Here is a 25,957-nt window from a genome sequence, read left to right as displayed (position 1 = left end):
TACATAATATACCTTAGATTATGAAGCTTGGTTAAGTATAACAAATACAATAACAACTGCGTGTTTCGCGTATCGCATAACCGCCTGTCAGCAAGACCTTGGCCGAACCGGGCTACAGGCATCCGTTGTACCAACAAACTTCCTCGAGAATTCTCAGAACTCTTCTTCGATATTTTGCTGACAGCTTTCTACTACACAGCTACAAAAAAAGTATGTATAGTCTATAGCTGGTACCGCGCTCTTTTTTAATAATCAGCAATTATAATGTTTTGTCATATGACAAAACAGTGTTATTGCGGTTTATGGCTTACATGGCATGGCATAACAATATATGCGTCTCGTTATTCTTCCACTGACAAGTACTACCTTTCTACACTACCTTATTATAGTCCTCATACGTAGAGACTAGAGAGTAAACGTACAGAATTTGGGCCGTTGTCCACCACGCTGCCCCTGGCCAAGCGGATAAGTAGACTTCAAATTCTTTTGAGAATATTGCAACAATTGCACTTTACCCTAAGATGTTTTGCTTTACCGTTAAGGAAAGTAAATGAATTGTTTTATCTTTTTTAAAACCCATGTAATTCCGAAAAGTTAAGCTTTGTGCTGGAGATCGGACTCGGTAGCCCCAGAAAGGAAGGTCAAGATCGATTCCTGGCCCGCCCTGGGACCTCTAGGCTACCATCACTTCTTCTTGCTCTTGTTAGGTAACTATAAATCTAATGAATGGATACCTTTCATGTATAGATACTCAAACTTATGAATTTTAGAAAACTTATAGAGAATTAAAAATAGGTAAGTAGATAAGTACCTACTTAATAGGTTCGTATTTGTTATCCTTGAGATTGAAGGTTTAAATCACCAGGGCAACTGCGAAATAAAGTTTGCCTAAACATGGGGGACCTTCATGATAATATTATTATACCTGGTGTCCAAGACCCGTTTGTCCGGTGTGGGTTGGGCACGTTCGCCCCCATTGTCTCTGTGTCCTTGGTCCAGAACCGCGAGAAGGCCGTCCGGCCTGCCCTCGATTGTTTGCACAAACTCCTAACTTGTTAAACTCATGTTAACTCAAAGGATAACGATTGCAATTCAGGCAGTCATTATAATTCATACTGAACTGGTCTATCCTTTTATTTATTTGATAGGCATACATACATGACAACCTTAGAAAGTTATGAGTGACAAAAAATTTTAACGAAGAGGAAGTGAAATATGTGATATTTAATTGAATAGTAGTAAATTATCTAAATTGTGATAATAACGTGATAAATTTAATATATTTCTATTTGTTCGAGAACCATTAAGTTCATGGTTTACCGAGCACATAATATCAACTTCGTTACAGTTGACTAATATTCAAAATAATTTATTAATTGTCACACCAGGAAAGCTCTCAGTTTTAATCCGGATATAGAAAAAACGGAAGCCATAAATTGCAAACAATATGGTAGTCGGCTTACTTTTTTATTTATTTGCAAAAAATGAGTCCGATCTATCGAGATCGATAAAAGTGAATCGGCCCCACCGTGCATCGCTGCGGTCATAATGAACAATGCCTCTAATACATGTGGCTACCGACTGACACCAGGCCGGCTTTTTATATGCACCTTTTAATACAAGCTATTATGAGCTTTAGAGCCATAAAAATAAAGATATAATTAAAACGAATTAAAAAGTTGACTGTACAATCTACCATGTAATTTGATATTCGCGTCCCGATATTAAAAAGTGAGGGCAACGGAAGGAAGTAAAAAAATTAGGCAACCATTTCACTTTCACGAATAAATTCGATGTGCACATATGGTATTGTAGTTACTTTGTTTGTTTTTAGTTTTAAGTGCATCCTAAAAAATTTTAACTTAACTTTATTTTTTCAAATGATTGTTCCAACAATACAGGTACTAATAATTAATAAAGCTTTTCTTATAAAATGACAAAACAAGATAGTAAATATACTAACAGAAATAAGGAAAACTGACACAAACTTAATAATTGAACATTTCTTTCTTGTTGCGACATTAATACATTCCTTAAAATCAGATTATGTGGAAAGACAGACGAGTCAATTTTCCCACTAGGATCTGAATTGAATGTAATACGTAATGCTAAACCTAAAATGTATTTATTCTTTATTTAAATAGGTTTCCAGAAATGTAATCCTGGCCCTAAGCCCTCGTTATACATAAATCGTGATGGTACCGAAAAACAAGCACGAAATTGAAATAAATAAATTCAAAAATCTAACTTCAAAACCGATTTTACATAAAGTTAAAAAATTGTTTTGGTTTGCACATAAAGTGATAATATATAAAGTGATAACGATTCAAGAAACGTAGACATTTCAGTGAGGTCTATCACAGAGCATGCACCTACTACCAAATCAAAAATCTAGCAAAACGGCCAAATTATAATCGAGGAGAATAAAATAGCACGCCAATTTTTTTGGAATCCGTTTTATAAAGTTACTATTCGAATTGCGCCCATTAATTTTTTGTGACACAAAGACCTAAAAAAATGGTTTCCTTTTTACCAATCTAAAAGCGTCCATGACGTAGGAGGATATTTGCGAAACCTTAAAAAACGCTCCCTTTGTGAAACTTTTCAAGGAAAAAGTACTACCTACCTATTGAAGGGTAAAAATAACAGCAAAAAGTGTAAACAAAATGCGCCGATAACAAACCACCTTTCAATCACATGTCGGCATGTGTAACCCTTTTAGGAGTTTTAGTTTTTTTTTTCCTTAAATTTTTATACATCTGCCATATACTTCTAATTCATTATAGGAATCATAATTACTCAGTAATAGTCTTGTTGATCCTATCAATCACTATCTTATACTCATCACTAAGATAATAATGCGAAAGTATCTTTATTTAAATCTTCAATCTACTTTATTTACGGCATAGAGCTATTTTTTATAATATTATTTTTCATACGTAATAAACGTGGACGAAAAACGCAGGCAACATCTAGCAGTTATAACATATAGGAATTGTATTTTTTACTGTATAGCATCAGACGATATTGCGGAAGTCCTTGACGTACGTAGGTAGTTTTTTTGTACCTACAATTAATATGCCAAATTCGTATTTAGGTAATTGAAAAAATCATGACGCGCTCTCTCATAATATAAAATAAATATTATATGGTAGACCGATCTATTATTTGACGTTTGCTTAGTTGTTAATAAATCAATACTTTTCTTGTTTACTTGTAAATACGAAGTAACTAGGGGCGCAGCAATAAGTTACCACTTACCACTTCTACTGATATTGTTAAGTGATAGTATTTCTAGTTCTAGTTAACACCAGTTAGGTACCTCGTTATTGCTTTTTTTGAATGATAATAAGCGTGAACGAGGTTTTAAAAATGATCTACAAATCAACGTCACAAGATTTTAAAGACTAACTATTTGACGTATAACCAACAGACACCTCTAAAAATAACACAGATTTTAACCGCCAAGTCAATGAAACGAAAATTTGGCCTTAGAAAGTAATGGATTTTCAACATAAGTTCTTTAAAAAGTAGCGTGTCAATCTGTCCTACGTTGTACGTTGTAGGTACATAATCCACAATCTGTCTCGAATCTGGCGGATTTTTTCCATAATTGTAACTATGGACAATCTTTTTTGTTTTAATCGTAAATTATAGCGCGGTGAAATGTAATAATTTTCAAATAGGAATTGGAGTGTTCTTTTGTGAGTGTAGCAAAACGCCTGCGCGGGAGGTGGCCTTGACCGGCCTGCGCCAAAATTTCCAGGTCGTTCACCCGCTCCGCCGCCCACCGCCGCTCGTCTTTATCTCACATAAATAACTCTTGCTGTAAAGCCGATTGCGGTTTATTGGCTCCAGTAACACGGTTCAAATCACTTTGACACGCATTGCCGGGGATGTTATATAAAATCAAATCATTTATGTAGGTACTTATAGGCTATAGAAACTTGTTTATCAATAACTCCATACTTGCTAAGCTGACGTCATTATTTTTGTTGAATTTGGCGCTTTAATTTGAACGAACTTTTTTTTCGTTTAGTTTTCTTCCTTCCCATCATCACTGACCACCTTTAAACCTTCTGCTGTTTATAGAATTAGGTACTTACCTAGGCTAAGATAGATAGGTAGGTAAGGAGGTAGGTAACTGCTTATTGCATAGGCTACACTTTTTCTTAACGCGTTGCGTCCTGGATGTTTATTATTACTGGGAAGAAAGCGCTCAAAGCGCGATCTCTCCTAGATAGGTTAGTAAACCTATCCATCACCAGTTCCTACTAGGTAGGTATCCTCCCTGTAAATAAAAACATCTGTAACTTGGTAGGTACCTACCTATCTACTTAGATCTATTGAGATAGTAAAATAGTTTGTATGGAGAGATTGATATTAATAGGTAACTAGGTAGGTATGTTAGTAAACCAATAAGTAAAGATTTACCTATGTAACATTTTTGCTCAATTAATGCCGCGTCACGTCGGCTGTTATCAACTATATTTACAAGTTAATAGATAGGGCTATCTGATAGGATAGTGTTGTTAGAGTGTGTGTTGTGTGGGGAAGTTGAGAGTTGTTCCCGGAAGTTAGTGCTAGCCGATGAGGGCAGCCAGACAAGCGGGTCGGCAGCGGGTCACTCCGTCACGCGGCGACCTACACAGCACTCGCTATCCATTAGCTCGATTTCGTGTTCAAGTTCACTCACGTTCCATCACCAAAAATATTTTAGTAGTGTGACGCAACCGACACGGCCGCAGCTGTGTCCCACTCGAACGTTCGGCTGTGCTCTCAGTCCGCACCGCTCTCGCGCGACCTTGGCCGCGGTGCGCCCGCAAGGTTCAGGTCTTCGAACCCGAGCGCGCGGAACGACGCGCGGGGTACGGGGCTTTGGGCCCTCCAATGGCTCGCCGCGCACGTCTGAACGCGCTCGTGATTGGTCCATCGACAACGCGGCAATGACCTCGGAGACCGGAGTTCGAAGCGCGCCGAGGCTCGCTCACAGACAGGCTTCGTATACCGATAAAGGCGACATTCGCTCGGCGGAGTCCAGCACGCAGTCGAAGCGATTGTATCGCACAAAGCGTTGATCATTTTGCAGACTTTCACTCTTAAGGGTCGACGCGCGCGACTACGAACAGAAGTGCGCGCGACCCGAGCTCAGTTCGTCTTTCGAGCTCGACTGAGACGCACGCGACACGTGCAGCGGTAGTATTGTGAGACGAGCGACCTTCATCCTTTGCGAAGTGTCGACCGCGCGTTTCGGCTTATGCACTCCTGTTCCATATTCCCTAATACTGTGCCCAGGACATATGTTAGAGGAATTGTGGAGCTCCAATGTGGATAACGTGTAGTGTAGTGTGAACGGAACTACTATAATTATTTGGTTAAGTTTAAATCATATGACTCAGTGATGTCTCCGGACAGCAGCTATGGGCGCTATGATGCGCTAACTCCGGCCGATACCATGATGAGTTCGGCCCCTAAGGAACGGGAACCAGAGCTGCATATAGGTAGGAGTCAGTTATTTGTTTGTTTACATCGAGCACTTGCGCGCGCCGCTATTAGACTAAAACAGGATACCTGGAACTTACAGACAATATTATTAAAAAACCTACAATAGTTATAGATTGATGCATACTTTGGTGAATAAAATAGATAAATAAGAAGTAAACTTTATTTTATGAATTACATTTAGGTATGTTATTTTCTTCACAAGCTAAAAATTATTCAAATCTGTAGTTGTTACCAACTTCTCAACAGATGGAAAGAAAAAACATGGTTCGTTATAAAAAAATAATAATGACCTTCATACCTACGTACGTAAAAGAAAAATAAAATAAATTGAATTTGAACTGGTTTGTGTTGAAAATAATAAAAAAAAATACTGGCTTAGCTCTACCAATGTGTTACTGGCTTAGCTCTACCAATGTGTTAGAGCTGGTCGATTGGATCGGTGCTGGTCTTTATTTTTATTTAAGACAATTTCGTACATTGGTTTACATTACTAGGTACGTACTTGGTACACTTAGCTATAACTAAAATAACAGTTAAATCCCTTATGTATATTAGTTGTAACCGAACTATGTTAAACGGAATATAGGTAGGTACCTACTTATATAAAACAAAATAAGATCCTACCTGTACAACCTTGTTTTTTATTGATCATATGAGTACCTACTTATAACTATTTTGTACATTTATTTTCGTACGACGCACCTCTAACAAAAAGCTTTCTGATAAGCGGTTAATGACTTTCGATTCTAATTAACACATAGATAAAATTTGTTGCCAAGAACGCATACCTACCGATGGAATAGGACCAGATGTAGGTATGGGTTTGTTTGTAAGCCAATACAATATAGGTAAATATTATTATATATCAGCAGTTAACTGAATCTCGTATAAAGAGTAACCGTATCGCGTAAAATGTGGAAAGAAAAGCTAGGTGCGTACCTACCTTAGCTTTATGCATTCAATTCCAAAAACTCAAGTGAGGCTTGGATTAACCAAAGAGCAGGTTACCAGTGACTAAGAGGAGTCGATATATTTCAATAGGTAGCTAGTAGAAGTAGTAGTTTTGCTGTGGCTCCAATATCATAATTAAATCCCTTAATCTGTAAACTAACTGTTGAGACTAATCTAGGCAAGGCACGGCACGGCTACGGCAGGGCACATGCTGGAGGAAAAAATTATATCCCGCGATTATATCCCCTGACAAGGTATATGATAAAAGTGAACATGGTTTATTAATACACATATATTACTTGCACTGAGAGTTGATAAAGCCAGTGCTCTGAGAGTTTTTAAAGCTGTAGGAGAAGATAATTTTTAATCCTTTCCCCCTGGAGATTTGTCTCCTGCCCATGCTAGCCGTGCTGGTAGAAATACCGTACTTATACCTATAACCTATGTTGCTACGTATTATCCATTTGAGTCTAGACTTTTCGGTAAAAAGTTAGTTCTTAAAATATATGAACGCTATGTATGTAGGTATGTTTAGTAGGTACTTTATATCTCTTACCAACATATAAGAAGGAGTGTAGAACTTTGCCTTTGCGGAGTGTAGAACGCTAAGGATTTAATTTCTTAAACAATTAGTTAAACGGTTAATTTCTTTGCAATGTCACACTTGATTAAATAACATCATTTTTAACATTTCTTATTTGATTAATGGTCCGAACTGAAAGGGTAAAAAACTTATAGTTACGGCTTTGAAAGCATTTAGAAACGAACTGGCAGAACGAAAGTTTGATGGATTGATTGTTGAACATTACTGCCAAGGGCTTGGCGAAAACAATTAATATTTCATTGTGCAAATATTACGCCACTTCAGAATAACGGGTCCTCACTCCCTATGTGCGATTCAATAGGGTCCAATACTCCAGTAGGGACTGTGAAGATTAAATTCCGCAGGGAGCCTATAGATTTGCGTTCGATTCCTAATGATGTTATCGCTTATTTATTGATTACCTTTACAGTTGATTTTATAAACAACAAAAGAGTTAACCGTCGCGTCTGGGAATAAAACCCCCTTCTTTTACAAGTCCGTGAAATATTTTGTTAATGATGTTAATTCCGATTGTAACGATAATGACCTACCTTACTGAGGGACACATATAAGTATTATTGGCAGTTGATTTTTTGCCAATAACTTTCTTAATCGATTTGTTAGCACGAGGTACGTAGGTACCAGTAGCCTGTACTATAGTTTTTTATCAGGCCAGGGCCCTAATGATAGGAAATAGAAAAATTCTATAGCGATTGATGGGCGATTGTACCTACGTTGCCTTTAAGCATTTCATGAGTATACCTCTGTACACTATATGATAGGAATAACTAATTTCAGATACACATCTATGGAGTTGAAATAAATTGGTATTTTTTTCAGATAGTGAAATCCAGTTATTTGGTCGTTATGATATTAGAGAACGCAATCAAACCAATTAATTTAATATTTTCTTCTTTCTATCCGAAATAAAATTCATTTTGATTCAGATATAGATTGTCCACATTTTAAAATTACAATTCAAATTAGGTATGTTGCCTACCTAGAACATCCCTTGAACCAAGTAATGTATAGTGAAAATGTCGTAAACTTAGTAGGTATAATGTTGCTTTCAGTCCACGCACGTGACATTTTACATTACCCTTTACCCACAGAAGACAGCAGCATTTTTATGAAATTTCTCTGACCAAAGACTTTCTACACTATACCTACCTACTAACTTATTACTAAAATAATATTATCACACCAAAGTCATTAGTGGAACTGTGGGTTCAATGTAACGTCAGCTTCCGCCTCACTGTGGCTATCACTTTTACTTTTCTCTCGATTCTCGTTTCTCGTTCATTCCACTTTGCTATTGTGACTGTTGTTTATCTCGAATATAACGAGATAGGTATCTAATATTTTGAGTAGTTTTAGAAGCTGTTTCTTTACGACTTTCAGATGTAATTACAATGTTAAAAACAAGTAAACTCAAGTAGTGAATCTCTTCTTAGCAACTCAGTGTTTCAACTACGCAGGTATGGCTACCTAGCTGCTTGAATATGTATCACTTATCCCTGCTATTAAACAGCTAATAATGCATATTTATTTATTTATTTTAACATCTTGTTATTGCGGCAGGGCCACTTGAACTGACTAGATGGAACTACATTATTTATCGATAACTATAATACAAATGAATGAAAGATGACATTAAACATTATGCTAGACATGATATATTATATATAGTGTACTGTAGAGGAAGGTACTCTGCAAATATTGAAATAAAGGTAATTCAATATTCTCAGAGTACCTCAACTATAATTATAAATAGATAAATAATGATTCCATATTACTGGCGTGACTATAGATATTTTTGCTATACACCAAGAAACTGAATTTTTTGTAGATTAGGATTACAGAAAACGTGCTAAAACAAGAAAAACGTAAAAATTATCTTTACACTCTTTAACGGATAAGTAAACAAGCATTTAACGAGGAACTGATAAATCGAACGTGCTACCCGTGTAGACAACGTAATACGTACGTGAGCCGATGGGTGCTGATGATGGTAGATGTTTTGGTGATCCACTTATTTGCAAAAATCGCCCTGACATAGATTGGTCTCCGCGTTGCACGCTCGGCTGACCGCGTGCCGCCCGCGCCTTCGCCTAGCACGTTACGTGGAGCCAGCACTTTCTAGTGCACTTTCCTTGCCTCTTTAATTGACGTAACGAACGAGCGACTCTCACACGCGCTCCACAGAAAGACACTCAAGTTGCATCACACGAAGAGAAATGAATGCACATTTATGATTCGCTTACTATTGCGCTACGTAGCTACCGATACACTACATCTTTCATAGTTTTCTCCAAATTATTATCATTATTGCACAATACATGTATAGACCAAGTCGTAAATACTAAAGATGATACTCAAATTAAATGTTGCGTCGAGAGCAGCCGTTCACCGCTACTAAAAAAAGAAAGTAACACCATAGAAAGCGACTGCGCCGAACGTCGACCCGAGGCAAGTGGTTGACGCCAGAAATAGAAAGTTCCTTCCTAAAGGCCGGTTCGCTCCCTTAACAAATAAACAAACATAGTAAAGGGAAAGTGAGAGCAGTCGGGGGCGCCAAACGAACCTGTTTCCCGATCGGGGTCCCGCGACGCCTTCGTCCTACACTCGACCGACCTGCTACGTCATTATCGTGTTTAAAGCATTTGTGGCATCCATCCGCCATCTTATCTATCACTGCCCCAATAACAAATCGATTTGATCATTAAAATTTGACTACACTTAATATATTTTTTAATTACGCATTGAGGAGTAATGTCTTTCTCGATACAGTGTTCAGATAACCAAGACTACCAGTTGTAAATTAATTAAAATCACAGACAAAAAAGAAACACGTGAAGCTAGGTAGAATGTGAACGTAGTCGCACTGAAAGGGTCAACGACTCCCCTCAAGTGCACTGGAGAGTTAGCGCTTTCTAAAATAACTATTCAGTGTCACCAAAGCACGCAACATGATGCGCTTGCGTCATTTGCTTTATTAGCTAAAGAAATGTATGTAGCTTGCGTAACAGCCTTTGGTTTGATATTAGATAGGTACGTGTTTTAAAAAATTAACAAATATTAACAATGACTTAGCTTCCTTTAATATATAATATAATTTTAATATAATTTCGGTAATTCAGCAAGACGTGACCTACACAGGAATGGATAAATTAACGAAATTGCAGCGCAATTTGACCAGCGCAGTGTGTTTTGAAATTCATAGGTTGGTCTCATAAACCTTCCTTCCTACTTCCTACTTCGCAACCTAGTTAAAAAAAGGGAGTTGCTAATACGATCCATCATATTGTAGGTTATAAACTTATATTCAACTTTATTTGAACAACGATACGCCAAATTGGTGCAGCAAAACTGCAATAAAACACTTGTGTAACGTAATAAATGAAGGTGAGACAAGGTCACCTTAACACAGGTCACGTGCGCATGTTTGTTTAAAATACCTACCACCGCATAAGTCAGGATGTTTGGCGTTCACCAACGATCTTAATCGCAACAAACGTGCAATAAAATCATTATTTCTCATTGTGTTCTCGCTTGTTTCAGAGTTCGATGGTACCACTGTGCTGTGCCGCGTTTGCGGAGACAAGGCGAGTGGATTCCATTACGGAGTGCATTCTTGTGAGGGCTGCAAGGTAAATATTGAATCTGTTCATCATTTCTTTAAACTGTTATTAATAAAAGCTATCGTTATCAAGCATGCTCACCAACAAGACGCTTTCAATCCTCTTTGAAAATGCCACGCCATGTCCTACCAATATATTTTTCGGTGTTGAAGTAACTACCTAGGTCAAATGCTCCGCAATGCAAAAACATTTCTCAAAGATTCAAAATTCATTTATTTCAAGTACGCCTAAATATAAGAACTAATGAAACGTCAAGTCTGTCGTTTTGTATTAACTCTACCTCTCAGTGGCAGCGTGATATAAGCTTAAGTGGGTCTTTTACCATACGCTACTGAAAAAATGGACAACCCTTTGGTTGTTTAAAAAAAATTGGAAACGTTTGCAAGTCGCTTTATTTTTTTTACGATAATTACTTTTGTTCAACCGTCTCCGTCACTTCTACTTTTAGTCTGACGTCTTTCACGTGTAGGTCATATTATACAAAACAAACGACTTTTTAATTATAGATTATCTAGAATTCGTGGTACTTATAGGTTATTTATAACCTATAAAAGTTTTACATAAGAAAAAAACGTCTTCGTGTATAATCAAGAAAGCAAACACCTCTGCCCGTCAGAAACTGATTGGATCAAATTATCAATATTTTTTATAAAATCGTTAATATCGATAAGATAACTCTCACTATTAGACGTAAACATGAAATAATTTAATTTACATTAGTTTACAATCTCGTATATTTATTTATAAGCGCCAGCTGGAAGTGTTTCAATGTCTGAGTTTCAACAGCAAGGTCGCGACACACGGAAGACAATCTCTATAGACACAGATAACAAAGCTCGGCCGTGATATTTTTGATGTATAAACATTCGAATTCTTTGCGTATTCGTTTTCGCCATCTAATTATAATCTGCAACGGTACAACAATGAACGCGCGTGCTACGAATATCGTTGACGACCTTATTGGCGCAGTAGCGGTAATGATATGTGTGGGGTCTAGCATTCGATTCTTGCCTGAGACGGAATTGGGGAATATATCATAACTCCATTATTTAGTTAGCATACCGGAACTGACATACCGCTTAGTGATTATTTTTCACAGTATTTTGTAGAAACCGATTAGCGTGTGATTAACTGTTAATTTTAACTTGAAGACCCCTTCCAAGTTTGGAAGATTCCATCTTATACCGATTGTATCGTAACGATACAATCGGTATAAGATGAGAAGAAACGAAACATCAGATGGAAACGCAGCTAAGCGTAACCCACAGAAATATTAAAAAAACCCAAGTCTACGCGGAAATCACGGTCAAAATCTAGTTTGGTATCTTTACGCCACGCAACTAAAAGTTACATTTAAAAATAATCTGTTAATTTTGTAGTCGCAAACGAGTTGCCCAGAAATTATTTAATATATTATTAAATTTTATTACGGGCAATCGTTTATCTTATTTTCCATGCATTGAACTGGTATTAAAAAAAAAAATTAAAACCTACTTTACGTAATAGTAGTTTGCTTTTTCATGAACAAGGAAACGACCGAATGAAAATTAATACGGTCATAAAATAATAGTTTTTTTTGATTGAAAACTTTCTTCCTCGTTCCGGCAAAATTCGTTAAACAATTGATTGCCTATTGATATATTTTTATGCAGCAATATGAGGTAGAACTGTTCCATAAATGTATTAGACTCAGGAATCGTGTTGTTATGTGTGAAATAGTGTTTGAGGTCGATGGGTCCCATAGGTACCTGTTGGCTTCGGCTCCGCGGTCAGTCCGTTCGCCCTAATTTTATAAATTTTATTTGTGATACCCTATCTACCTGCCCGGAACAATCACACGGGAACGGGCCGTTCTTTCAAATGTTTCTTTTTAGAGTCCTTTTGTATTTTTTGCAAGGGTCGAGGTCAGACCAACTGATGATGAGGTTAAACGGCTGCCTTTATTTGTATTTCTTTAAAAGGTTCTAAAATATAAATAAAAACCTATTAAACACTCGAAAAATGTAAATACTAGAGCAGTCATGTTTTACAAGCTCTATGCTTGATGGCACGTGGTTACAATAATAGTATAGACCAAAGTATGGATAGAACAAAGAGTTTATTAGATTCAGTGATTCGTACCTACTGGGCCCCAATACATTCTCATCAGAGCACCATATTTTATAATGACTAACTTGCATAAGTTCCATAGTATTGATAAGATTTAAAAATAATGGAATTCGAGATTTATTTAATTAGTTTAACTTGCATTGACACAATTGACTATATACCCCAAAGTACCACTGGACGTGACAAAAAAATCTTGCTTTCCAATATCATCTAGTATCTACACCATTCAAGTATTTATTTCTCAAAGTAAATGCGTTGGTACCTACCTCAATAATTCGTGGATAACAGATGCCCGCATATAAACTTTCCCACTTGATCTTTTGTCTGAGAACAGAACACTTCCTGTATTACTTTTATTAAGAGCTCTTGTAGCGTCTGGGGAGAAGGATTCATGGAAGGTAAAGGAAAAAGTATAACCGTAAATAGATTCCTTTAAAGTTTATACGCATGAGTAATTAATAAAATTAAATAGCTATTTAGTAGATTGAATCTTAATGCTTTAAGACAACAATAATATGCCTTTTTCACTTGCACCACTAAGTTTTCGGGTTTTGTCCGCGTTAAGACGGTAGGTACCTAGATCAATAGTTTTAGAAATACCTAAATGTTTACGCACCGCGAATTGCTTACGGAAAATACCTGACCATTTCATTTCAGTGGCCAGTAAACATATTTGTTACCAAAACATAAGTATCTAGATACCTATCCGTGTGTTGACACGTAGAATCTAATAGCTAAAAGCCTCTCATAGACAAGTAGGTTAGGTAGGCTATACCTTGGCACATTTTACCATTTCAAAGCTTTAAAAATGTACAGCCAATTTGCGTCATGCTATTCGATCGTTATTATGACGACTGCAGTTCAACCAGTTTTAAGGTCGTACAATGGTTGTATGAATACATACTCCTGAAGGTAAAGCGTTGCAAGGAAGACGAGAATAGAAGTGCAAGTGACCGATAACCGGTTTAAATGTTACAAGTTTGGTCGGCCGCCGCTTCAGGGCTCGGGAGTCGGGACAATGTTTGTCCTGGGGATCACCGTCGTGTGGTGTCTGGACCATTGTGGTTCTCTGATCTTAATAGCTTCGAACTGAGACGGGAAATAGTTGTCATTCAACTTCTTTTTTTGGATACATAATTACTTGGATACCTACATACGTAACTATGATAAACAAATGTAAAAATAGGTAAAGTAGAGGTAGGTTAGGTATGTATTTCAAAATATACTTGGCTACCTACTAACGTACCTGCCTACCTATTTTTTATATAAGTAAAACTAGGGGAAGTGGTTTTCCATGTAAATAGAGCTCTGACGGTCAATAAATTGTAGTATAATTTCAAGCCGCGAAGATTGTATTAGATAAAAAAAAAAGTATCTGTAGGTAGGTCCTCTAATATGATAAACATAGGATGGTAAACAAACATTAGTTCCACTTGGTCTAGACTTATAACTATAGGTAGGTTACGTAGGTTAGTAGTTTGTTAGGTATATTAATTTTTTAATTTTAGTTTTAAGAAATTGAATGAAAAATGATAGATAAACAGGGCTGCTATATTCTTAATAACTTCGTAACTGTACAAGTTAATAAACAAATACGTTCTAAAACACTTCAAATAACCAGGTTACCTTTCGTTCCGAAAATTATAGGATATTTTAAAGAAAAAAATATCTAATCTAAAAAAATGATACAAAACAAAAATCAAATTAATAGGTAAAAAGATAACCACTAGCGCCAACTAGCGACGCAGGTAAAGAAAACTAAACTGTAGTTCGACTACTCGCCACGAGATGGCGCCGTGTTCAATAAGCAGCATTCGCTACACATTATCATGTTCTGCGCCTTCAAACGAAAATCGTGAATGAATGGTTTTACGGTCTACTACGAGCGCGCGTGTCCGTACTCAGTGATGTCAACGAACCCACATTTTATTACTACATGTCTTATAATTTAATAATTGAATAATTACCTACTATTTTTAATTTGCTATATTTAAGGTCTGCCTACCTATCGTTACATTGTTTAAATCCGAATGGCATTAACATGATAACCCATTGTTTACACGCTAACTTAAATTAATAACAAGTTATTTAACATCTATTTACATCTAAATAGAACATAATAATTAATGCATAGAATTATTGAAATTATGGGTAAATGAGTATCTTACCAATCTGTTTTCACTTAACATCGAGTACCTAAACCTTTCCTGAGATAAAAACTCTGTAATAATAGGAACAGTAAAAATTAACCACAATTACCTACCTTCTTAAATTATTACTTTCTCGTTCTATTTAAGTAGTTAGGTATAGCCTAGGTGTGTAGGAAATGTCATCAGTAAAATTCTTAAAACTAAGCTTTTTTATAAAAGCTCTTTTGAAGTAGGTACGATTGACATAAATGTCTCATTTATTTAGGTGTCGTTAAAGGTTGCACAATAAGCTTAAAAATATATCCTGGCTTGTATTTTTCCTTTTAGTGTCTGACAGTTAGGTGTTTGCTAGTTCGGTAGACATTTGTTTACAAATGTTTAAGCGCTTAGCTATATAGGTTCCTATGTAATATATTGTATGCAGGTAGTAGGTATTAAGTCGCTGCATTGTTTCAATATTTAATGTTATTGTAATAAAAAGCGCGATACGCGTAAATCATCGCTATGCGCGTTCTTTGTTCGCACGGTGACCGACATACTTCTCGTTGTGGGTCGGTTATTTTTTCGGCACCGATCCGCAGTGCAGGGCGGGCGGTCGACGACCCCGCGCGCTCGACTCACGCCTCCAGCCTCTCCTTGCCGTAAGAACTTTTACGGTCAACGAATGTATGTACGCAACGTGAACGTAACCCACATTATTTTTGAACTGTCAGCTTAAAAGTTCGTTGATCTCGCCGCGTTCATTTTTAATAAGAACATCCCACGGTATATTTTCTTGTAACAGACAAATAAATTTAAGAATACGAATAGAATACGTACAACTTTTCAATATTTACTTACGTTTGTATATTCTTGAAGAATTGTTGACGATTACCTTGAATAAACAACATTTCAGCAATTACAGTTTCTCTTTTTATAGCAGTTAGTACAAAACAATAACGTGACTTCAATCTCGATTTTCTCGATATTGAAATTGTTCTTATATTGACTAAGTAAGAAAGATATACGGAGACTCCATATTCTAAGGTATTGAACTGTAATAACTTCTCAGTTATTACAGTTCATTCGAGACCGGTTCAAGTTATAGCATCAAGCTTAAAATGTAAGAAGTAGATATATTGCTGGTAGGTAATGATAGTTAAGATTATAATTTAAACCCGTAAAATTCTGCATATATAAAGAAAAGTAAAGCCATGAACTAAGAATAATGACAAACATTCTAATCATGTTTTTTAATGAATGAACTGACAACTCAAACGTGCAAAAAGCAATGAAAAAAGGATGGGTATGTAATTCTAATTATGCCAATTTTGTTGCACACGAAACTCTGACCTAACTAAATTAGTATAAAATTAGTAATGTCCATTTCACTGTTTATAATGGAAAAGGTAAATACTATTCCAGTAGGTACCATTCTTTAATTTAGTGCGCAACATTAGTTGTTTATTTACTAAATAAGAAGACTCCACGTTAGTTAACAATACATAAAGTAAATACCTACGTAATGCAATTAATTTTATGACGATAGATTATTTGTTTATTGGCAGTAGTTAGGTTGGCACGCGAACTTCTAATATAGATTTTCGATATGCGAACAGGGAATGAATCACAAGTGATATGATTCATAGTGTTATCAAGTAGGTAAACATCTGTACACCGGCAGGCACGAAGTGGACTGTTAGTCGAGGCCGGTCATCGGTCGACGCTTCCTCGGAAAGTCCATGCGTCAGCGATTCCGAGCTTTCGGCTAAGCCATATCGGCAGTCATTGTCCGCGGGACCGTTAACCGTTTAGATTTAACGCTGGCATGTTATGTGACAATCGTTAATTCATCCAACATCATCTTAAATGAGTATATATATATATATATATATATATATATAACATTAAGTTTTTCTTTTAAATACTTATTGGTATTTATATCTATTATAATTTATTGTATTTGGAAGTTTGAAATATTTTACCATAAACTATGCACAGAAACTTATAAGCAAATAGAAATTATACTCACTAAGGACCTATCCAAATATTTGTTTTTGGAAATTAATTGTGTTAAAACTCATCGGAAAAGATTTAACAACTTCTGTCATTAATACAAATTTATAAGATATAATTCAAAATAAATATTAACGTAGGTAAAGTAGAAAAGTATGTCAATGTACTTTCATAATAAAAATTGTTGATCCGCTTCTCGCGCGTTAGCAACATCGCAATCGAAAATTCTAGATAGGGGCCGAGGTTGACCTACAATAGGCTAGCTAAAGCATTCATCACTATTGTGTATATTTACTGTTTTCCTTTTATTTACATACCTACGTAACAACATACTATTCTTAGAGGAGTCTGACATTACAAGTGGAGATACGGCTACATAGGTTTTTGAATGGTTGCTTATAAATGGCATCATTTTACTCACTAAATCATCACCTATACAATGTAATGAAATACCTAAGCTTATTTGAGGCACTCATATTACAGCGGATGTCCTACATGATTATTATACCTACAAAATACATTATTTATATTTATTATAAAAGTAGGTAGCTACTTAGTCGCTCAAAACACTAAACGATGTCACCGTGTTAATTGTTTCGTGGTCATTGACATATCGAGATGAATATTCTAACATAATAAATACATTTCTAGCACAACGTCCTCAAAGTCGAACGGTCAAATGTTTAAAATCAGACAAATCGTTATTACTGTAATAAAATTCGGTAACAATAAGTAGCAATAGGTACGTTTAATGATGTTTATATTATTATGATAAAGTATACGACGTGTTACATATTCTTGTAGTCTTGTCTACACACCGAACGTAGTTGGCGGGTGTTCAGAAAAGGTTTTGTTTTCGTGGCGCTTCGGGGTCAACGGCCGCGCGGCCGGTCAGTGCCCGCGTTGCGACCAATTATGGGCCACTCGCACAGCGCACAATGGATCGATGGCAGCGCGAAATTGGGCCAGCGGACCGAGTCTCGGCCTGCACCGCGGCCGCCACTCAGCAGCCTCAGCAGCAGCCCGACCATAATGATTCGTATCGCTACTTAATTTGACCTCGTAAACCACTTTTTCAGTAGATAGTTAGGTAGGTATACAAATTTTAACTAAGAGTTAAATTCAACTGTTTTGTAAACAAAATAACTTTTAACTATTAACGTACAGTCTAATAGATAATTTCAACTACAGTTATGTTTCTTTTAGGAAAAAATTACGTTTAGGAAAAAATATAAATGCATGTAGGTGTCCCTCCGATGGCACATGCTACGATATCAAACCAATAAATTAGAGCAATGCACCCCTAGCGGGAAGCGCGCGCGCATTGAGGTAGGCCGTGACGCATGGCTGACGTCACCGGGCGCAGAGCCGGTCGTCGCTCCGAGCTGCCCGTGTCCTAGCTCCCGGGCGACGAGGAGAGCGGTAGGGGTGAAGGGACACGGAGTATGGCTGTTGTGCAATCGAACGGCCGTCGACCCGGGGTGAATGGCCTCGCGCCGCGACGCCCGCCGGGATGCGCCCGGCCTATATCCGGCGCACCGGTGCAGCGGCAGCAGCGCATTCTAGAGCGGCGAGGACCGTTAGGAGCGCGCGCGGGGCACGGCGGTGTGCGGGGGCCAGGGCACTCTCACTTTCTCGGTTGGGTCGGCGGCCGGCAAGTAGGTCGCGCCCGCGCGGGTAACTGTGCGCCGTACGCCGCAGCGCCCGCACAGTCCGCCGTCGGCCACCATCCGTGTCGGTGCAGCGCAACGCAAGTATCACAGTGTGGCTAGGCGCGACTCGCGAGACACGTACTTGTAGCTCTCTCGGTGCTCGTGTGGTAGTGAGTGGCGTGGTTGTGAATGGTAGTGGACATGGCGTGTGGCGCTGAACTGCGCGAACGGCACGCGGTGCTGGTGAGCATGCTGGAAGCCCGCCGTGAGTCAAGCGACTCTGGCTGCTCCAGTGACGAGAGCTCCGATCCTGAACGGGACTCTAATTGTAGCTGTGATCCCCAGGGCTTCTTTCGCCGCTCCATACAACAAAAGATCCAGTACAGACCCTGCACCAAAAACCAGCAGTGCTCCATCTTAAGAATTAACAGAAATCGGTGTCAATACTGCCGATTGAAGAAATGCATCGCTGTCGGAATGAGCAGAGATGGTGAGTTTCAAAAATCTATTTATTATTTACCTGTCTTGCTATTTTTTGTGGAGGAACAAATAATAATATGTTTAATGAAATGTTTTTGTTTATACAAAATATTTTATTTTTTGTGGAAAATACCTAATAAATTATAATCAATACTAGCGGTAGATATGCATTAATCATAGTGTCTGAAGATGATATTTATTTGTTCCATTATAATTTTTGTTTTTTTTTTAAATATAAGATAAATTATTTTGTAACAATTTTGTAATATCCCTCTTGTTCTCGTTCTGGGCTTACGTTATTAGCACAGAAATGTATTTCATTTGTTGCACTGCATACGCAACTCACAGAGTAAGGTCGATCGCGCAATAACGCAGTCACTCGTTGATCTCAACGCGCCAAGTAGGACGCGAGGCACGAGCGCTACTACGCTAGCGCTACTCTGCGGAGCGATCCTATTTCGCTTACCGCGAACCACGAACACGCGGTGGGGCGCGGGCTCCGAGGACGTGTGCGCCGCGCGGTGTGGGAGGTCGGTTATGCAAGCGCGGGTGAGCGCACGCTAAGCAGGTCGACGTCCGGCATCCGCTGCTCGCTCCGCTCCGCTCGTTGCGGGACCCGCCTCGCTGGCGCTCACCACTTCGAACACAATCGCGCGCGGTGAAAGCGGAGAAAGGTGCATTTCGTAACCGCGAAAGTGAAATTTCTGTTTTCACTTTCGTAATGCGATTCATTGCCCTCGGCGGAGACATGTCAATACGTAACCGATTTACAAACTAACTGTACTAGAATTATTTACGAGTACAAATAAACAATAATATTTTACAATAAGAGTAATAAGTACATAGGTAACTCACCAAGTTCGAATTAATTAAATATTTTTTATAATTGACATGGTTAACTAAATATTTTGCTAAACATTTACAAATTTAATACGAACTTAATTTACATGCATTTTATTGATTTACTGATTTATGTCATATAAATGTTAATACTAATAACATTTTTACATACGAAATGCTAACGAAAAACATGACCCCTTTGAATAGTAAAATAGTTTTACAAACATGAAGTTTGATAAGCCTAGGTATACAGCTTTACATCTAGACAAGAACCACAAAAACGTGCAGTACGCAGTTCCGCCACTCGATAATAGATGGCGCTAGAGGCATTTTCAAGACTCACCACGCCTCAAATGCTCATTCATCTCTTATGAATATATTTTATTCCATCAGTTGAAGTTATTAGATAGACATGCAAAAAAAATCTTTGATTACTAAGGTCTATTATTTTTACGCACAACGATAAAAAAAAACTTAAGGAAAAACAAACACGTGTGTCAATAGATTTGAGCGCATGGTAGGTAAAGGAAAAACGAAGTCGAAATTAATATAACAATTCTAATAATAAAACTACCTCAAAGTAGGTTGATAGGTTTTGTCAAAACGTTAGATAATAATTAAAAGCAAACCATTTTTTTTAAACATATTTAGTTTGTATATAATAAGTAATAAATATTTAGTATTTACCTGGTTAATTAGAAATATTTAACCACTTGTAGGTATTTAATAGGTACCTAGGCGTTACTCTAAAAAATAGGTTACTGTAGGTAAATGTATTTTAATTCATTGTCTCAAACCCAACTCAAAAATAATAATAAGCACAATCAACACAACAGACGTTTCTTATTTTTATAAGATTGATTTAATGAAAAAAATATTAAGTTATGTTTATTATTACCTATTTAAATTTAATTATAAAAGGGCTCTTTCTTTTTTTTATTCTATAAATATAATTTTATTTTACTTATAACTTTAATTAATACATAACTATAACCTAAAATAAACTATTTAAAAACTAAATAAAATCTAAAACGTCTTCGAAACCACCGCAGCAAGGCACAGTTCCTAAGATGCTGGCAGCATAAAAAAATAAAGCATAAACAATGCTGGCAGCATAAATCTATAAATTACTTTTGTCTAATATAATTTCTAACAGCTAAACGGAATTAAATAAGTACAATTTATTTTCTCGTCTCATAATTTCCATTTTAATTACGTAATTCTTTCTACTTATAAGGTAAATACTCCAAATAATTAATAACCAAATAAATTCTATGAGACAGATATTGACTTTGTAATTTCGTATTCATACATATCATTGCATTGCTGCACATTGGTATAAAATGTAAAAGTACAAATTTTTCGTGAGGGAAAATCATAATTATCAGTTTAAGAATTATTATAAATATAGGAATTATCAGTGGGTTTCATGGGTAGAACGTTAGGAGAATCGGCAGGGGAGGGTGCGGAGAGGCATCCGAGGGGGCAGGGGCCTGCGCGGAGTTTATTGACGGCGCCCCCCTCTCGCCCGGCCGCCTTCCACCGCTCGCCCTCCCTCCTCAAGTTCAAGGTTGGCGCGGCGCGCGCCGCGGCGCAGTGCGAGGGAGTCCGGCCCGCGCATCGGTCGTCAGCCCTCTTTGTATCGTTATCCGCTATGTCAGTGCGTCGCTCCGCAGTTCGCCACGAAAACTCGAGGCTCGCTCACAGTGATCGCCCAGCTGCAAACCGCTGAGTACATCGCGGTGTGCGAATAATAACAAAACATTGGATTTACCTACCGCACTTTCGGATTTCAGTGCTTGTGCTTAATTAATAATCGTGCTATGTGACACTTGAATTCAATTAGTTATATTATAGTTACCAAACTTATTTATCAGTGGCCCTTGGCTGTGAATAACCTAGTTAATAGTGAAAAACAATTAAAATGGTCTCAGATATGGGTGAAGATTTACCAATCCTCAAAGGAATTTTAAATGGAGTCGTGAAATATCACAATGCCCGTACGTATCAGATATAATATATTTTTATTTAAAAAAAAACATTGAAACTTTTTTTTTCATTCTCCAATATCTACTTTAAATAAATAAGCATACATACCTATTCTTAGTTATACCTTTATATTATGAACGCTAAAATTTACGGACCGTGTATATTTTTGTAGTGACTTTCATACTATTCTTTTATTTCTTTATTTGGTATTTTAGAATCTTAAAACAGCAATTTTATAATTTATATATTTCTGTATTCATAATAGGGTTAGGAAAGTTATACCAACTTATAGATACATAAATTTTTAAGTTTTACCTGTAATTTTTCAAGTCAGGATGATGAAAAGAGTTTGAAATCTGTAGAGTAAGGTAGTTGGTTGTTAATGACATGTTTAACATAGGTTATATATAAAATATAAATATAGGTAGTCTTTTTCTGAGAAAAATCAAACCTTATTGTCAAGATTTCACCAAACTTATACAAAAATTCTTATTAATCTCTGAAAGAAATTAAGATGTTCCTAAAAAATTAATATTTATATTATCACAATAAAACAAATTGAAATATTTCGTAATCATATCAACACATAGCGTGTAAATCAATTAAACGTCAGCAATGCAGCGTTAGTCTACTTATTCACTTATTCGAGTCAGTATAAAAAGCTGCTACCTACTTACTACACATTTGCATCAACAATTGCGAACAATAGGTCATGCATCTGCCGCGCCGTGGCATACTTAGCGCAGGGAAAGTCGGGAGAAATGGCGAGAGGGCGCTCTCAGCTTTCGTTTTCAATCGTGCGCCGAGCGCGCAAACACTTTCACCGGCGCACGGGCACGAAGGCCAAAAGTGGCGCGCCCGCCCTCTGCACATACTACCTTTCGATCCGCGGCATGCCTAGCGCGAGAAAGTTGTAACACTTTTTAGCGTGACCTCGCAGATCGCGTATTGTCATTCGTTTTCCAAACTAGTTCATCCAATCACCAATGTGTTCCGCATCCCGCATTTCATCGTTGGCGACTGCCGCCAATTATTATAACGGGCGATGAACTTTACCCCCTGTCGTCAGCTGCGCGTGCACATGGCTCGGCACCCGCACATACGCGCCTTCACCGACAGCTGCAGCCCAACTGTACGTGTCTGCTTACCCCGCAGCCGCGACCTTGCACAATGATCCCGTTGTTAACTGCTGTAGACTTAGCATAGTATTCCGGTCACCATTAAGCACGCCCTGAATTTTCTTTCCTTTTGTTGCAGCTGTACGATTTGGGCGTGTACCAAAACGTGAAAAGGCCCGAATCTTAGCGGCGATGCAACAATCTTCATCGTCCCGGGCGCAAGAGCAAGCAGCGGCGGCAGAGTTAGATGATGCCCCGCGATTGCTAGCACGAGTTGTACGCGCACATCTCGACACCTGCGAGTTCACCCGCGACCGCGTGGCCGCCATGCGTGCCCGCGCTCGCGACTGTCCCACCTACTCTCAACCCACTTTGGTGAGTTACACTCTTTCTTCTACGATTAAAATTTCCACAAATAAATTAAAAAAAAAAGTCCTTACTCTACTTAATAATGTTATTATTTTTCTAACATGTTATTTCTTTTGTCGTAGGCGTGTCCTCTGAATCCAGCGCCGGAGCTTCAGTCTGAGAAAGAGTTCTCTCAGCGATTTGCCCACGTGATCCGCGGCGTGATTGACTTCGCGGGCCTTATACCTGGATTCCAACTACTTACGCAAGATGACAAATTCACATTGCTAAAGAGTGGACTTTTTGATGCTCTTTTCGTGCGTCTTATTTGTATGTTTGACGCTCCTCTTAATAGTATAATATGTCTCAATGGACAGCTCATGAAGCGAGACTCCATCCAAAGTGGAGCGAATGCACGGTTCCTTGTGGATTCTACTTTTAAGTTTGCTGAACGCATGAATTCTATGAATCTGACAGACGCTGAGATAGGCCTCTTTTGCGCCATAGTTCTGATCACACCGGACCGACCAGGTCTTCGCAATGTGGAATTAGTAGAAAGAATGCACGCAAGACTGAAAGCGTGTCTTCAGACTGTCATTTCGCAAAACAGGCCAGACAGACCCGGCTTTCTTCGGGAATTAATGGATACTCTTCCAGATCTACGCACTTTGAGTACGCTTCATACAGAGAAGTTGGTAGTGTTCCGTACAGAACATAAGGAGTTGTTAAGGCAGCAAATGTGGGGAGATGAAGAAGGATGCTCATGGGCAGACTCAGTTGCAGAAGAATCCGCTCGTAGTCCAATTGGCTCAGTTTCTAGTAGTGAATCCGGCGAAGCGATGGGCGATTGTGGTACTCCCTTACTAGCAGCAACACTTGCTGGACGCCGAAGGCTTGATTCCCGGGGTTCTGTTGATGAAGAAGCGCTCGGTGTAGCTCATCTAGCTCATAATGGTCTTACAGTTACGCCTGTGCGACCCCCACCACGTTATCGTAAATTGGATTCCCCAACTGACTCTGGAATCGAGTCTGGTAACGAGAAACATGAAAGAATCATCGGACCCGGTTCGGGCTGCTCAAGCCCACGATCCTCTTTAGAGGAACATATGGAGGACAGACGACCAACTGCCCCAGCAGACGATATGCCTGTTTTGAAACGTGTCTTGGAAGCGCCACCATTGTTTGATACACCCTTACTTATGGATGAAGCGTACAAGCGACACAAAAAGTTTCGTGCTATGCGTCGCGATACGGGCGAGGCCGAATGTCGGCCCGTGCAACTCACGCCATCTCCTCAACCACCTCAACATCCGCATCCGGCGAGCCCATCACACCCGGCTCACTCGCCGCGGCCGCTGCGCGCATCTCTTTCTTCAACACATTCAGTGCTGGCTAAGAGTCTAATGGAAGGCCCGCGCATGACACCTGAACAGTTAAAGCGCACGGACATCATCCAACAGTACATGCGCCGCGGAGAGATAGCTGCGGCTGGCGCCAGTTCTGCGAGCGAGGGATGCCCGCTGCGCGCGGGCGGTCTGCTCACGTGTTATCGCAGCGGCTCGCCGGCAGTGCCCGAGCCGGTGCTGGAACTGCAAGTGGACGTAGCGGATGCGCCGTTAAACCTCTCCAAAAAGTCACCGTCGCCGCCGCGCTCCTATATGCCCCGGATGCTGGAAGCGTGAGGCCGGCCTGCGGAGCCGTACGTCTCCGCTACCCCACCCCGACCTACGTTAAATTAAATAAACTATGTAGTTAATAATCGTTCGCAAATTGGTTTAATATATTATATGTGATAATTCGTTTAAGACGCGTGTGTGAGGGGCCGGTGCCGGACGAGGAGAGCGCAATAGACTGAAAAATAATTTAAGACTATATAAGTATAATTTATAATGCAATGCAGCGCCGGTCGCGGTGTGTTTGTGTGTGTATTGTATGTGCGTATGTGAGCGTGCTCAGTCATTTGTTTGTTAATATAATGACAGGTTGTCGAATTAAAATTAAAAAAACTTGTAAAAATTACCTATTGAATTTCATTCTTTATTTTAAGTATTCCTGCTTCGTATTAAGATATAAGATAAATATTGAAACCCAAAACTCAATTTTGACACTTAAAATATTAATTAAAAGAACTAAATATTAATAAAAGATACTCAGTAAAGAACTAAAGAAAAATATTTTTCAGTTTTTTTTAAATAAAGTATAACATGTACCTAGTACATGAGAGAGATCTTTACTTCAATGGAAATTAAAACAATTGCCAAGTAAATTAAGAAGCTTACTAACAAGCAATATTATCAAGGCTATTAAAGAAGTCTTATGTTTTAACCGTGTAGCCAAAATATTAGGTTACTTAGCAAAAACATGCAAATATAAGCAGTGGCAATGGTAATAGCGAAGCAAAGAAGGCAGGTCGACGGCCGGCCTAGGCCTCGCTCGGTCTTCCGTTACCAACTGCCGTGCGGCTGACCCCTACGCCGAGCTTCCTTCTTCCGCACGCAATGCCGCTGCTTGTCTGTCGACGTTTCCTCAATCACAAGGCGGACATTATAAATTTAAGTTTATGACATTGAAAATCATTAAAATCAAGGCTTATTAG

At 38.4% G+C, this 25,957-nt stretch overlaps 1 protein-coding gene across 4 annotated transcripts in view; it reads left to right on the top strand.

Annotated features, from left to right (window-relative positions):
• Positions 1-25,380, top strand: part of LOC120624298 (ecdysone-inducible protein E75) — a 121,933-nt gene extending 96,553 nt beyond the window's left edge. For 2 of the 4 annotated variants that reach the window (XM_039890759.1, XM_039890760.1), the window contains exons 2-5: positions 10,601-10,689; positions 18,932-19,076; positions 23,153-23,388; positions 23,505-25,380. In XM_039890759.1, coding sequence (XP_039746693.1) covers positions 10,601-10,689; positions 18,932-19,076; positions 23,153-23,388; positions 23,505-25,043 — 2,009 coding nt within the window. In that variant the 3' untranslated portion in view covers positions 25,044-25,380. Of the gene's footprint in view, positions 1-5,171; positions 5,502-10,600; positions 10,690-18,931; positions 19,077-21,492; positions 21,907-23,152; positions 23,389-23,504 lie in introns of those variants that run through there. The other 2 variants (XM_039890762.1, XM_039890763.1) reach the window with 2 other exon arrangements.
• The last annotated feature ends 577 nt before the right edge of the window (positions 25,381-25,957 follow it).

Source organism: Pararge aegeria, chromosome 6 (assembly GCF_905163445.1).
Source record: "Pararge aegeria chromosome 6, ilParAegt1.1, whole genome shotgun sequence".
NCBI lineage: Eukaryota > Metazoa > Arthropoda > Insecta > Lepidoptera > Nymphalidae > Pararge > Pararge aegeria.
Note: the sequence above shows the minus strand (reverse complement) of the source record. Positions and strands in the feature narration are given on the sequence as shown.